Source organism: Phalacrocorax carbo, chromosome 1, assembly GCF_963921805.1.
Source record: "Phalacrocorax carbo chromosome 1, bPhaCar2.1, whole genome shotgun sequence".
NCBI classification, from domain to species: domain Eukaryota; kingdom Metazoa; phylum Chordata; class Aves; order Suliformes; family Phalacrocoracidae; genus Phalacrocorax; species Phalacrocorax carbo.
Genome location: NC_087513.1, coordinates 119,174,763 through 119,191,052, shown reverse-complemented (window position 1 = coordinate 119,191,052; position 16,290 = coordinate 119,174,763). Strand labels below are relative to the sequence as shown.

At 40.4% G+C, this 16,290-nt stretch overlaps 1 protein-coding gene across 1 annotated transcript in view; it reads left to right on the top strand.

The window, feature by feature from the left end:
* The window catches only part of DSCAM (DS cell adhesion molecule), a 394,607-nt gene that overhangs the window by 373,289 nt on the left and 5,028 nt on the right, over positions 1–16,290 (top strand). Inside the window, exon 30 of the mRNA XM_064472090.1 lies at positions 203–505. Coding sequence (XP_064328160.1) covers positions 203–505 — 303 coding nt within the window. The remainder of the gene's footprint in view (positions 1–202; positions 506–16,290) is intronic.

The window sequence follows — 16,290 nt, the reverse complement described above, 5'->3', positions numbered from 1 at the left end:
TAGATTATCTATAGTTATCAAGTAACTGACTAAACTAAAAATTGTGCAGACATTTATAGTGAAGCAGACTCATTTAAATCACCTTGATAATTTGAAGGGCTCTGCATTTTATTAAGAAATACTATCACGTTCATAGCTTTTCTTCCAAAACAGATTGTGCATATGTTTTCTTTCTCCCATTATTTATATTTCTGATATTTAGATCGAGCAAGAAGCAGCATGGTCTCCACAGAAAGTGCCTCCTCAACATACGAAGAGCTAGCGAGAGCATATGAGCATGCAAAAATGGAAGAGCAGCTGAGACATGCCAAGTTCACCATTACAGAATGCTTCATATCAGACACATCGTCGGAGCAGCTCACGGCAGGGACTAATGACTACACAGACAGCCTGACCTCAAGCACACCATCAGAGTCGGGGATTTGCAGGTTTACCGCATCCCCCCCCAAACCTCAGGATGGAGGGCGAGTGACGAACATGGCAGTTCCAAAGGCACACCGGCCAGGTGAGATGCTAGAGGTAACATTTTGGTCCCTGGGGTGAGCGTTTCACCCCATGCCTGGGCTGGTTAACTGGAGAGGGTATATCACAAGGAATAAAGAAAGTGCACAATATATCCTGTAACTACTTACAGAGAAAATTGCATTTTGTCTCAGCTAATATAACATTTGAGTATATTCTCCCACATTCAGAAAAATTAGGAACCTGGAAATTTAGGAACAGAAAGGGGCTGTCTAGGCCATCAAATCCACTCTACAGCTGCAGCCATCAGGCAATAGACCCTTCTGGGATAAATAAGACCATATGGGGGTATATATGTCCATCTCTGACTGAAACCACCCACTAATAAAACGTGTCTTACAGCAATACTTTGTGCTTGAGAGCAAAGGTTTGCTGTCGGAACAGTTCACAAAGACAGATTGTGGAAGATGTACTAGCCCTTCTGCCCTGTAGTTTGTCAAAGATGTAATAATCCTTTGGTGATGTTCTTGAGCTGTTATACTCTCTCTTTGACATTTCCTAATATCAAACTAGGATTATCTAAAGGGGGAAGAATAAAAAATAGAGAAAATGGAGACAGTGCGGTAGTTCAAGGGCTATGGAGCCTTCTACCTTCAGACAAATTTAAACCCACTCCAACTTCTTACTGACTGAAGGTGCCTGAGGGACATCAATCAAATACGCAGTTCACAAAGAATGCTGTTTCTAGTGATATCCTAGTGCACAATAGCATAGGTAGATTATTTGTGGTACTCTGAGATCAAACACGTTATAAAATCTGCTCAGAAGATTTGTCAGTCTTTGTTACAGAATACAGGATATGAGGAGGATTCAAATGGGAAAAAGGCATAATTACATGAGTGTGCTTTCTGAAAACATGATTTATTTTATTTTCCATTTATTTAGTATATACATTTGCCAGTGTGTGGGGGACTACTTATATACCCAGAAAGTAATCAGTAGCGCTCATATATGTGAAAAAGAAAAACGATTAAACTATAGTCTTTTGCTCAATATACAGTATAAATGGAAAAGCAGTTGTTGTGAATCCAGAGGAATGGAAGATAGACAGTGGTATCAGGAAAGTCTTTCAAAAGCAGGACCTGATGCTGAAAAGAAAGCTTAATGGATTTTGCTAGAGAAAGCTAAAAGAAGAACATGGGAGGAAAAAGACCAAGCAGAAGGTAGAAAGTTATAAAACACGAGGCAGGAAATTAGTGTATCATACAGATAGATAAGAGGGAAAATAAGTAGGAAATAAAATAGTGAGAGAAAGTACTGATTTCTATGTAGTCACAGAGTAGAACCACAATTCCAGGAGCTGTAGAAATAAAGATAGAAATAATTTTCATTTCTAACTCAAAAAAGGTAAGATAAATATTTGTCCTTGCTCTGCTAAAGGGAAGCATTTGCATTCACAGCTAAGTCAAAATTGCAGCCCTCTTTTTCCAGTCAGTCAACAAACATTTTTAATCATTTCTTTAACAAATAGCTTACTTTCTTCCTTTCATGTTCCAAATACATTATTTATGCATATTTAGTATTTGGGAATAGTCTAATACATTCCATATAAAGATTATTTTCTTGAGGGCATACTGCACCAAAATGTGGTCCCTGTGCTTGAGTTAAAAGCTTCCAGGGTTGGAACATCATCAGAGCCCCTCTAGTGAATTACAGACTTGTGGCCATCTATAGCTCTGTTAGTTTAAATGGCTTGCATTTTAACGTGCTTTTCTTGATTAGCTCTACCTTTCCTTTGCAATAAAGAAATGAAATACATTAATAAATGAATAATTAACTTCAATACCTTGAAAAAAAATTGAGTGTTCCAGTGGACCAACTTGAATGTTGGATCATAAATATTGAATGCCATGTTATTAAAGGTTACTTTATGAATGACTTTAAACAAAATATATGGGTAGAAGGAATTTTCAGTAGTAACAGACAGACCAATATTTTTCATGTTCAAATCAGTGAGGAAAGACTGAGTGTCTTCTTTCACCTACTACTTCAGAAATTCTGCAGAAGTAATTAATAATTCAAATACAATTCATCAAAATAATTCTACATTTTGGAACATGGAGAAGAAATAAAAAGAAATAAAAACATTAAGGTACTAAGTAAGTAGATGAGAACATCTGAGATGAAACACTGACCATGCTTCTTCAGCACATCTTTCTTCTCCCTTGAAGTCAGTCTTTTCTTTCAAAATAACTTTTATCTGTTTTCATGGTGCTTTGCTTTTCTTCTCCCCTAACTTGATCTCTTTCTCATACAATGTCCCTTCCAGTAACTTATGCCTCCTCCTTTCTACTTTCTGATCTCACTTTTCAAACTGCCTGTAATGCTACCTATTGCAACTTTTGTGTTTGCAGTAAAGGTTTAGGAGTCTGTAATAAGTAGTATTTGGTTTTTAAAATAATCCCCAACAATTATAAGACAGTCTTAGAAAGACAGTAACAAAAAGTTATTTTGATAAATGGGACATTTTGAAACTAATCTACCCGATGGCAAGGCTGCAGCTTTACTCGAAAAAGGTAACAGTGGAGTTTATTGGTGAAGACTTTGTCAGCCGTAATTGATTGAGCTATTACAGCACTTATTTCTTAGCTTGTTGCTACCATAAGTGTTTGGTATGAGTAAGAAAAATGTTAGATCACCTGAGGTTTAACTTCAGAAGACCTTCCTTTGAGCTCCTGAGGGCAGCCCAACTCATGTCACTGATTGCTCCCTTGCTTTTCCTGAGCATCTCATAGGATTCTTTTGTACCTGTATAGTCAAGCCTCCTGGTCAAACCATCTGCTTTGTCCAACAGGCAGCATTTGAGACCTCAGGATGTTCCAAACTGATAGTTAATGATTAGGAGTAGGGAACCGGAATGCTTTTTCACTGGAAGAGGAAAAGGGGTGATCAAGATTCAGTCACTTGTATTCTGGGGGTTCACATGAACCTGCTGTGACATTCCCAACTTCCATACCATTTTCATTCAGAAATTGATTCAAAATATTTGATCACCCCATCAGCTTGAATTATATTTGGATGGTTCATCAGGTATGTAGGCAAGCTTAGTAACTGATCATTTCTAGCACTGTAACTATGAATTAGGACTGTCTTTTCAGAACCGCTACATATTATGTACAACTCTAACTCTGTAGTTAGTAACATGTGATAGTTGATTGCCTAATATTTTAGCCCACTGTAAGTCTTCTAATAGACCTTTCCCCTTCTAGTCAACTGGTGCTGCAGATACAGTCAGATGAGCAGTCAGAACTGCTCCTGGCTTCTGGATTTCTACACCTTTTTCCTGACATTTGGTTTACAGAAACAAGAATCAGTTTCACGATGTCAGCTTAGACACAGGAGCTAAAAACGCAAGAATTTTGCCATGAAACAATAAAGATCATGTTATAAAAAAAATAGAGCAATCATACCTAATGTCACAGCAAATAGCAAATATGGAAACAAAGTGATTTTGGCATACTGAATCTGAGACATGCACTGGGACTTCAGAATGATCTGGATATTTGGCATGGTTATTCTTTTACAATTCAGACTGCCAAATGTATTGTGCTGTAGTACACATCTATACATTTCAGCTGAAGTTACTGCATTACAGAATCACAGACTGGTTGAAGTTGGAAGGGACCTCTGGAGGACGTCTGGTCTAAACCCCCCTACCCAAGCAGGGCCACCTATGGTAGGTTGTCCAGGACCATGCCCATTTAGGTTTTGAGTATCTCCAAGGATGGAGACTCCACAACCTCTCTGGGTGCCAGTGCTCAGTCACCCTCACAGTAAATAAAAATATCCTGATGTTCAGACAGAGCCTGCTGTGCTTCAGTTTGTGCCCATTGCCTCTGGTCCTGTCACTGGACACCTGTGAGAAGAGTCTGGCCGTCCTCTTTACAGCCTCCCTTCAGGTATTTGTATACATTGATGAGATTCCCCCCTGCCAGCCTTCTCTTCTCCAGGCTGAACAGTCCCAGCTCTCTCAGCCTTTCCTCATAGAAGAGATGCTCCAGTCCCTTAATCATCTTACCAGCCCTTAGCTGGACTCTCTCCAGTAGCTCCACATCTCTCTTGTACTGGTGAGCCCAGAGCTGGACACAACACTCCAAGTGTGGCCTCACCAAAGCTGAAGGAACCATCACTTCACTTCCCCTGACATGCTAGCAACACTCCTATTGCAACCCATCTTACAGCTGGCCTTCTTTGTCATAATGGCACATTACTGATTCATGTTCAACTTGGTGTCCACCAGGACCCCCAGGGCCTTTTCTGCAAAGCTGCTTTGAATCTGGGTGGCCCCCAGCATGTACTGGTGCATGGGGTTGTTCCTTCACAGGTGCAGGACCCTTGTTGATCTGCATGAGGTTTGTGTTGGCCCATTTCTCCAGCCTGTCAAGGTCCCTCTGGATGGCAATGCAAGCCTCTGGTGTACCAGCCACTCCACCCAATTTTACATAATCAGTAAACTTGCTGAGGGTATGCCCCACCATCCAGATTGTTAATGAAGATACTGGGCAGGATTGGACTCAGTTTTGACCCCCAGGATACACCACTAGTTGCTGGCCTCCAACTAGACTTTGTGCCACTGATCAGCATCCCCTAGACCCAGCTGTTCAGCCGGTTTTCAATACATCTCACTGTCTGCTCATCCAGCCCATAATTCATCAGCTTCTCCATGAGGATCTTACCAGAGACAGTGTCAAAAGACTTACTGAAGTCAAGGTAGACAATATCCACAGAATTCTACTCATATACCAAGCCAGCCATTTCATCACAGAAAGTTATTAGGTTGGTCAAGCATGACTTCACCTTGGTGAATGCATGCTGACTAGTCCTGATCACCTTCTTGTTCTTCATGTGCCTAGAAATGGTTTCCAGGATTAGCTGCTCCATCACCTTCCCAGGGATGGAGATGAGGCTGAGTGGCCTGTAGGTTTCTAGGTCTTCCTTCTTGTCCTTGAAGATAGGAGTGACGTTTGCTTTCTTCCAGTCTTCAGGTACTTCTCACAACCACCATGATCAATCAAAGATTATTGAGAGTGGCCTCACAATGACATCTGCCAGTTCCCTCAGCACCTGTAGGTGCATTCCATCATTTAAATATGTCCACTTTGCTTAAGTATTCCCTGACCTGATCGTTGTCCACCAACGTTAAGCTTTCCTTGCTCCAGATTCTTCCACTGATCTCTTGGAGCTAGGATTCCTGAAGGCTCATCTTGATTGTAAAGACTGAGGCAAATAAGGCATTCAGTATCTCAACTTTTTCCATGTCCTGTGTCACTAGGTTCCCTGTTCCATTTGGCAGCAGGGCCACATTTTCCTTGGCCTTCCTTTTGTCACCTATATACTGATAGAAGCCTTTCTTCCTTTACTTGACATCCCTGGCTGCATTCAATGACAGTTGGGCTTTGGCTTTCCTAACCACATTTCTGCACACTCGGACAGTGTGTCTGTATTCCCTCCAGGTTACCTGTGTCTGCTTCCACCCCCTGTGTAGTCCCTCTTTGTGTGTGAGTTTTGCCAGGAGCTCCTTGTTCATCCATGCAGGCCTCCTGGCATTTTTTACTTTCTGCTCACTGAGCTTGGAGGAGGTGACCCTTGAATATCAGTCAGCTTCCTTAGACATGAGGCTACTTCTAGTTGTCTGTACAAGCAGCTGTTGATGTTTTCTTCATCACTGTCTTGACACCGGGCCAAAACTTTCAAGTACATAGAGAAGGTGTTATTAAACAGTCTTCAATAAAAAATATTTTAGAAGCGGCATTTTTCTTAAACTTTCAAAGGTCATAGCTATGGGGAATGGAACAGGAAAATAGGATTTTTTAATTAATCCCTCCATTCAGTGTTTTAAAAACATGCCTTATGCATCCTTATGTTCTGATTGTTGCAATTCCATAGACAGATTTTTGGAAAAAGATGAGATTATCTGTGGGTTTTTATTCAGCATCAATGATAATATAATTACTTTTTCTTTTATAAGACATTATAAACGACCAAGAAAATTGAAATTGCTGCTTAACAACAGCTTCTGCATAGCTTCTGAAAATGAAAGCATGGATGCAGACTTGCATATGGGGTTTTGTGGCCTTCACAGAGCTGGCAGATCTAATCTGCCCATGCCTTGAAGGTGACCCACTGCAGATGGTGACAGTTCTCTGTAAGCCATCAGAACAGTCATATGTCCCAGGAGGCATATTAAAAGAGAAAATTGAAGCAGTAGAGATAGCACAGCAGTATTTTAAACACATGGGATAAATCACAACCTTCAGAAAAGTGGCCTTTCAATTCCTAACCTCTGTGTGTTGTTAATATTCTTCAGGGTATAGAAATTATATCAATACAATGTTAGCATTGCACCTTTCTCAGCATCAAAACTCCCAGAAGTCTGGGATTATGATTGCTGTTCTCCCCACAGTTGTCACTAACTAGAAGTTTCATTAACATGATCAGGTCCTCAAGGAATAGGCATACTGGGCAATCATCTCAACAGCATACTGGGTCCTTCCAGATCAGAACTGAGGCACTTCTTCATATTAATATTCAGAAATTTCAACAATTGTTACCCAAAGTTTACCTAGGAGGTTGACAAATGAGTCAGTCCTTTGTCCTCCAAAGTTGTGATTCAAACCTTGCATTCAGAAACTGGGTAGGACAGAAATTGGAAAGAAACATACTGTCTTCCTACCTGTGACTGTGCCATCAAAGATTCTGTGATGTAAAGAAGTGCAAGGAAATTGTAGAGGTTGAAAAAGTTAGAGAGTAATGTTTCAATTTTCTGTTTTAAAAATATATAACCACAAGTTGAGTTATCATAACAATTATTCTTAACTGCAATAAACATCGCAGTAACAGTTTATTAAAAATAGATTCCTATTATTATAATTTTAAATCTCAGTAACAGCCTCAGCCAAGAAGCCTCTTGGGTCTTTTCCTCTCTTTACTGTTAAATTATTGTGCTTGAGAAAAGAACAGCTATTAACTGGGAAATATTTTTATATTTCTGTGCTTCCCAAGTGCTATTTATGTCTTTTTTGTGGACAGACCACTTATTGCATCCTCTGGCAATGGAATTCATGCTTGGAAGAATTAATATCTGACCGGTGCTTGACTAGGAAATATCTAAAAAGTTTTCATCAGGTCTCTCGCTATTTGCAGAAACCTCCCTTTCACAGTGGTACTGCAAAACTCAGACCCCCCAGACTATATTTTCTTCTGATGCTCATCAGCACTAAAAAAAACCCTCTTCAAATGGATTACATTATTGTTAAGGGTTAGCTTGACTTGGACCAGGCAGAAACTTTTCTACCTGATGTCACAAAACAAGTGCAAGCTCATTTTGACAATCACCCTTCCTTGCCTCTTTGGAGATCACATGAATATATAAACCCTGAAGAACTAACAGCATCTCAGATACACTTCCAGAGAAGAGATATCTTTCACTGGGTGTATCAGACTAGGAGATTTTGAAATCCATTTAAAGCATCCCAAGATTTTATACCTCAGAACCTCCTCTACAAACTTTCAGCTGATGAAAGGAATCAGTTTGCAAAGAAACTTGTGTGTGGGTGGGTGGAAAAGCCAGTTGCAGCCAGGCAGGCTCTGAAAAAATTTATTTTCCTGAGACTGATTTCCCAGCCTTGAAGACCGCAATAACACCCCATAGGGTGTTCAGAGTCCATAGGGACACTGAGTGCTTTCCTTGCTCCCTAGACCTGCACAAAACAGGAGCACCGGTTTGCCAAGTCCCTGCTACACTGGAAGCATTCTTCTCTTGCTGTCCTTGCACTGTTGGTTGATGCATGAGGGCAGAGCTCAATCCTCTGTCTGCCAGCCCTCCTGCTTGGCCCCTCCGTCACAGAGGAGGAGATTTGGCCGGCAGCCACCACCTTCTCACAGCAGCTAGAGGACAGGACAGGCCTGCTCTCAGTCAAGCTCTCAGCAAGCAAGAATGGATACTTCTTTGGTCTAGGTTTTTCAGTTGGATGCCTAAGTCGAGCAGCCTGAGTCCAGCCCTAAGCCTACTGCATATTACTAGAATAAATGTGAACACTGGTCTAACCTCTCCAGCTTTGCTGAATGATCAAGTTCTTTCAGTATTCAAAATGCTTTAATTAGCAATCTTGACCCAATTTACAAATTTCTTGCTGCTTTGACTAATCCTGCAGACTTGCACAGCAAAGTCTTAGCTTTTAGACAAGCCCTAAGCTACAGAATACAAGTACTTTATTAAATAATTGTTTACAAGGATCCCTTAAAATAGAGACTGGACATCACTTGCAGTGAATAAATCTTGTTTTAAACACACAAGTCAAGACACAAATCTTCTTTTCCAGTACTCATTCTCTACAGCTAATAATAAGCTGCTTAGCACAAAAAGGAAAATATGAACCACACAGTAATAGAAAGCACACTATATCTCCAATATCAGCCCTGTACTCAAGATAAAAATTTGTGAACTCTTTTCCACTGATCTGTGAGTTCAAGGGTGAAGGAACTATTTTGCTCTTCTACCAATGCAGACAAGAGTGACATAGTGATGGATTCTATTTCAAGACTTGCTTTCTATTGAAAAGTTGCTGACAGCGCACTATAAGATGCAGCAGTAACTGAATCTGGTACAAATTTGGCCACTGAGAATTCAGTATGGCTGGGACTCCTGACTGAGGGCCCCCAGCTCACCTTTGCCTCCTTTTCCCATGCCTAATGTATTATTCTGCATTGACTGAAAGTAGAACTGTAGAGTTCCACAGTTTCCAGATCCAAAACTGAATTTCTTGAAGATATGTGGGAATCTACGTCTGACCTTTTTTGTTCAGAAATCCCACAGCAAGGAAAGAAAAGTATAACATATGGATTATTTTCTTTTTTAGTTCTACACTTGCACTGTCTGGTTTTAAATACAATATATTACGTTATGTGTATATATACAGACCGTACATAGTATGTATATAGAATGAAGAAAACATTGTCCTGACTCCACAACTGGTGACCAAGGTCCAGTTCTGAGAAAAATAAGGAGACAAATCAAAATAGGAAGGTGGGAAAACAGCAAGACCACCAGAACAGTTGTAAGTGGGAAAAATAACTTCTTGCCTATGTTTTTAACTGCAGTAAATACTCTTAACTTGTATGTTAACTTATTTGTATGTATACTTCACAGAATCACAGAATGGTAGGGGTTGGAAGGGACCTCTGGAGATCATCTCGTCCAACCCCCCTGCTTGAGCAGGCACACCCAGAGCAGGGGGCACAGGAACGCGTCCAGGGGGGTTTGAATGTCTCCAGGGAAGGAGACTCCACAGCCTCCCTGGGCAGCCTGTGCCCCTGCTCTGGCACCCTTCCTTACCCTCACAGCAAAGTTTTTTCTCATGCTTACATGTGTGTGACAGTTTTTGAAATCACTCCTGTAGATGGGCATCTCTATATTGCCATATTAAATTATCTTGTGCATGTAACACATTCTTTTTATTTTCTATTACTCAGTTGAAAAACTAGAGCAGTTTTCCACAGAGACAGACTGTGCCATTTGCTTCTTATCATAGAAATGGCACATTTGTGGTGAGAGTAAATTGTCTTTATCCTGTCTCAGGTTTTATTTCTGCACAGTATCAGGAGCTTTTTCTCCTTCTGCTGTGAAAAGCTGAAATCTCTGCAGGGATGAAAACCATTTAATTCTGCATTTAATCTGACATGACTACATATTTGAAATCATTGGCTTGCATTATTTTTCTGGAGGATTTACAGAACGGAAGGCTCACAACACAAGTTTTTTAACCATGCCAGTACAATAAAAAATGAACCTAAGTAGGTTCAGATCAGAAGCTAAAATGTTATGAGATCAGGAAGGAAAACTATATTAGTGTGAATCATGAGTTTAAATAGGGCAGCTGTTTGGTTAAAAATACAAAGTTTCTGTGCAATTGTAATGTGAAAATTCCATTTTAGGTAATGTACAAGGTGCCTAAAATCTAAATTCAATTCATTAATGAGAAAAATAATTTAAATTATTTTTACAACTATCATCGATGAATCAGTGATGCTGGTGTTAGGAAGATTTATCTGATCTTTTTTTTTGTATTAGAGAAGTAACCGGTACCAGTTCCTCAGGGACTCTATTAGCAGTGTGTAGAAGCACAATTATTTTCCTGTTGCTATCTATCTAATTTATTTAGTTTTTTGATTTTAAATTTAACATTGACTTTGGAAAAATACAGTATCTCAAACTGTGCTGGTTTGTAATACTATTGGGTTTTTTGCTTTCTTCTAGGTCAAAAGTTGCCTGTTAAGGGAAACCCACATTCAAGAATGCCCATTTCCTAACTTTATTATCAACAGAATCTTTCTTATTAAAAGCGGGCTTTTTTTAAAAATTTGAATTTAATTTCATTTCTCTAAAGCTGATTATTTGCTTTGTGGTCTTTGTTTTTTCATCAGCTGCAGCTATTAAAATAGACTACCCATATTTTCTGTAGGGCTGGAAGCACTGGATTCAACTGTACCTAGTGGAGAGTTTTATGCCTAAAGCAAGGATTATATTTATCAGTAAATTTTCAGCTAGTATCATGGTCTTACAGTCCTAACTGCAACGTTAAACTTCTAAAACTACCAGGAAATGTTCCAAATCAAACCAAAGATCTGGTGTCCACTTCAATTAAAATAATAGATTTCTAGAGCAGTTCTGTTAAGAGTCTATATCCTAAACCTCAGTTCTACAAAAACCAGAAATGGCCTGCTCGTGCCATTTCAATTTTGAAAATGTCAAAGCATTTCACTTGATAGTGTTGGGGCACAGGGTGTGATTTTTGCATGGCCTTTCAGTCAGCCCAAGGTAACCAGGAGCAGTTGTTTCCATACAGACAAGAACTGGTCTAGCCTTACTTTAAGGTCCTTCAGGTCAGTTACAGCTGTTACTGCTTTAAGTGACTTCACACAGAGCAGGCTCTGCTGTTTTCCCCTGTGCCACAGGACCTTAATGTAATCTGAGATCAATAGGAGATCTATAGGCATCTGAAGGTAGAAACCAAATCTTACCTGCAAGAAAGGCCACACTTGTGCTATTTTTTGAAAGTAAAGTAGAAACCGATAACTCTCAAGAAACAAACTTTTGTTTTTAACAGTACATTCTTAACTTGGCTGTAGGGATAGTCTTTGCCATCCATGTAAGGCCTTCTTTATATGCTGACTTTAAAGCATAGCTGTATGTACACATCGATGTATTTCACTATTGTTCGCATTTTCGTGCCGACATCCTTAATTTAAATGTGAGAGCTGGGCTTCTGGTCCCAGTGGATTAATTGATGAAAATGCAATGATGCACCTGATCAGCATCACTCAGGTAATTCAAACTGATGGATGTGTGGAGACCAAATTAGTAACTCATCCATGAATGTATCTTCAGCAGAGCAGCACGGCAGTACTGATACTGGTTTTCTTGTTGTAGCCTGACCTCCCCATAACTATCAGTAGAGCGTTACACTTACCCATTGCCTCGGCATGGTCAGGTTTAGTTGTCAACTCATGGGCATGGTGCAGAGCCTGTTGAGGTCAACAGAGTGGATACCACTGATTTCAGTGTACCGTAAGTACAGTTTGAACTCCTCACCTCTCCAGCTTTTGTGTGGAATCTAGGCTCCCTAGATATCCCAGGAATAAACCCATGAAGGATGCCAGTTTCAGTGGAGTCACAATCAACTTAACCCTCAACTGAAGTAATGTATAATTGAACAGTTTCCGTTCGCTGCACCCAGGATCAGCAAAAGAGTCTTAAAACTCCAGCGTTGTTATCTAGAGGCACCTGATCGAGGGCTTCCGCACAGCTTTCCTATCTCAGCCAGTGGGCAGGAGAGCGCTGTCTCAGAGCATCCTTAAAAATGTATGAAGCAGCTTGCGTGACAAGATGGAGATGGGAATGGAGAGCTCCCGTACTTTACTTTTATATCACCATTTCATAATTTATTGACAACTCTTCTGACTCTAGTTTTGGAGTGCATATTGATTTACATGGTGAGGTCCCCTTTTCAAGTTTTTATAACTTAGACGTTGCAGTAAAACGAAACAGGAAGGCCTCATTTCTGCAGGTGCACCAGCCCTGTGAGGCTGAACATCCACATGGCATCTCCATAGGGTCTAACTCTATCTGGCCCCTGGTGTTAATCAGTTTTTCCTTCCTTACACCACCAGCTCAGTGGCAGAGAAGCCCTTAAAAATATGTTAGCTCTCCTTGAAGTTACTTCTGAAAGATACAACACATCTAGCAGGTCTTTTAAAAGGGCAGAACTGTATGAAAGACCAAAATTCTGCTTAGGGAAATAGAAACCAAAAATGTGCTTCTACTCCTGTTTCATTAGACCTTTCAGAAGTAGAAAACAATGCAGTAATCAAGTCTCCTGGCATTCAGTTAGAGAGGTACACAGTGTGTTACATTGATATATTACAGATGTATGATCTCGGTTAAACTATGGCAGTCATGCTTTCACTTTAAGAGACATTGATTAAGGAGTTTTTCTTGGAATTAGAAGGCTTAAATCTAAATAACAAAATTAATCATCTTTTAAAAAAAATTGTCCACATTAATAGGAATCCTCATTTTCAGTCACTTAAACCTAATCGCCAGTAAGTATAAATCATTTTATAGTCTTGCTAAGATCAATATAGCTACTGTGATTTATACCAGTAGCAAATTTGGCTCCCGAACTACAGTTTTATTGATACCCTGGTTTCTTAAGAGATAACTCGAATGATTGTAGTCAACAGCAACTGTTGTTTTTATTTGGTTGTGTGAAACATAGCTGGTATTTTAAATGCTTTTATGAAAACGCCAGTTTTAGCAGACTGCAACATGCAACATTTAACTAAGTGTTATAGATCTTCAAATTATCCATGAGGGTACAGTTTTCATGGAGAAAGAAAAATGGGACTTGCCCATTTAATGTACATCCTTGCAGGGGTGATAAGGGATTCTGATTTCTCTACCTAGAAATGGGAAACTTGGCGTATTTTTCTAAGGCATTTTGGCTATTACCTACCTATGCGATCACAAACCTGAACAGCATAAAGACATGATTGTACGCCATATGCCAAAATACTGTGAGAAGCCCAAAAGATGTAATAGTGCGAGTCACAAAGCCGCGAAGGGCAGAGCTGTGGCAATTGCCCATACGGTGAAGGGGACCTGATAAGCAGCTGCAGGTTGGCAGCTGAAACGCACCCAGACACCTTATTGGCTTTGTTTAATGTTATGCATTCAGTCAGTTTAAAAGTGTCCCCCAAATGTTAAGCATTTTGATCACTGTTCTTGGGCAGCCGTGCAGAGGTTGAAGACACTCTGCAGAAAGGAAGAGCGCCTGCCTGCTGGCACAGCAGCTTTTTCACTAACGAGAAAGCTGTGCCCTGCTGCCTCATTCTTTCCTCTCCCCATCTGCCTCCTGGCTGCTTGCTAAGCCTGTAATTTAAGGGAGTACTTGGGCCTTTTGCCTTTTATTCTGAATCACCTTAGCAGGCTGCGGAATTATGAAATCCAATTTTTGTATTGAAAAAGTGGGCTCAGAAGGAGTCTGTGAGCCCCTGAACTTCCTGATGGTGTGTTCCTGTTGACCGAGAGTGAGCTGAGGTTCCCATTCATTCGAGCAGTCAATAATTTGCTTGGGGAAATTTCACCTCCGTTGCCATTACTGATCAACATTGACTCTAGAGAGTGGAGCCCTGTTATTCAAAGCATCCTTCAGAAATGTCTTCATTGTTCAGTTGTGACATTTTACTGCAACATTTGGGAGGAAATAATAATTATTAAACAAAGAGAATTGAGAAGGCAGTACCATGCTGAATAAATCCTGGGAAAAAAATAAAAAACAACAAAACAAACACAGGCATAAGCTTTGGTTCTCTTAATTTCATTATCCTCCAAGTTTCCAACAAATATCTAACTGACCCTTTGACTGGGTGCTGGGTCAAGGGAGGCACCATGGGGCTCAGCTGGATGCTGGGAGCAGCTGCTCCCTGCACCTGTCCACCTCCCCTCTTTGAGGCAAGAATGACTCTGCATCTGCAAAGGAGCCCCTTGCTTTCCTTTGCAGCCTCTCTCTTTTCCTGGCTAACAAGCTGGAGGGCAGAGCCAGTGCTGAGCTCTGCACTGAGGCACCGCCATGCTGAGACCTGTATCAGCCAAGCAAGGAGGTAAAGGACGGACCATTTTTACCCTTCTGCTTGGCTGAGCAGGGCACAGGATCAGAGTAACCAACGAGCTGGCTTTATTGCTCATTAGGTGTATTTATATCTGACGTTGCAGTGTGCTGTGAGCCTTGCAGGTCTGACTCTTAGCCTGTTGGTGTGGGAATGTTTGCAACACAGTGCAGACTGTTCTGTGGGTTCAGTGCAGGATACATGGACAGAAGATGGACAATGAGGGGGCACCAGCCGGTTTCAAACACTGACAGCAGCAATTGTAAGAAATGTTATTGCTGCTATCGGTCTGGCTTCAGCTCAAGCTGCAGCTGTCTAAGAAAGCTTTGCCTGCTAGCTTTTAATGGCGTGTCAGTTTTTGAAGTGACAAAGACCTCTGAACATTGCTTGTGCTCTTTTTTTCATCAAACTGCTCACCTTGGCCTTGCAAACCCTCCACCCTTTCCTTGTTTCTAATATAAGTTTTTCCTATTGGCAGTCCTTTTTCTGAAAATCAGCCTGTGAGTATCAGCAAAATTGATTTATTTACTGTGCTAGCATGCTGGAAAGCTCACTAAACTTTTTAATCAGCATAAACCTGAACTTAAAGTTAGCTTTGAGTAGATCTGTCTCCCTTGCTTCCTTTCAAAGGAAAACACAATATCCCATCAGTTCTTCCCCTTCCAAACTCAGGACAAGGCAAGACATGGCCACCACAGTGTTACTCCATCTTTGCCAGTGCTTGTACAACGCCCAGCAGTGCACAGTGTCATGAGGAGTTGTGTACTTGGGTCCCAAATCACCATAACTATATCAGCAAGGCACCTTACCCCTACTAACAGAGCTGTATGGATTAAATTCTGGCATGATCTCTGATCCCATGAGATCATGCCAGAGAGATCTTTAAGAGCTTTTTTTACCCACTCACCTATTCAAGAAAGCTGTGTGAATGCCCTGTTCACCCAGACTTATTCTTACTTTTGTGAAATAAAATATCCTGTCATAGTCACCAATCCTACTTTATAAACTTCTCTAAAATAATCTTTCACATGGCAATCAAAACTTGAAAATCATCTGGCAGTCATCATCATCACCGAGGGTATCTGTGTTGGAGCATTGCAAAGACAAATTGCTTTTGCTTTATTAAAAGTTACGACTCATGAGAAAATGCATATAGCTATCATGTGACAACTTGGTAAGAGCATCTTTTTTGCAGTCTGAGGTGATCTTTGTATTGAACATAGCACAGATCCTTAGATTTTCTGGAGGAGATGAAAGCAAAAATACAAGTAAGCTCTCTGGCATTTGAAAAAGGTATGAGGTAAATGTTCAGGGAGAAAGGAGAGCATCTCAGCTTGGTTTAGTTCTGCAAACAGGATACATATCTGAATAAAATCCCAGAAAATTTGAACAGTGGCATTGTTTCATCTATGTAGCCTGTAAAATTCATCCCAAACCTTCCCATACCCAAAGCTGACCTCCAGAAGGAGGATAAAAATATCTATTGTTTTTGCAAAACTTTTTATTTCATCTTAGCTGTACTGAAATAAAGCTAAATATTTTTTGCCCAGTGCCACATTAACTCAGAAAATACTCCCTTTTCAGTGGAATGTGTTGTTTATG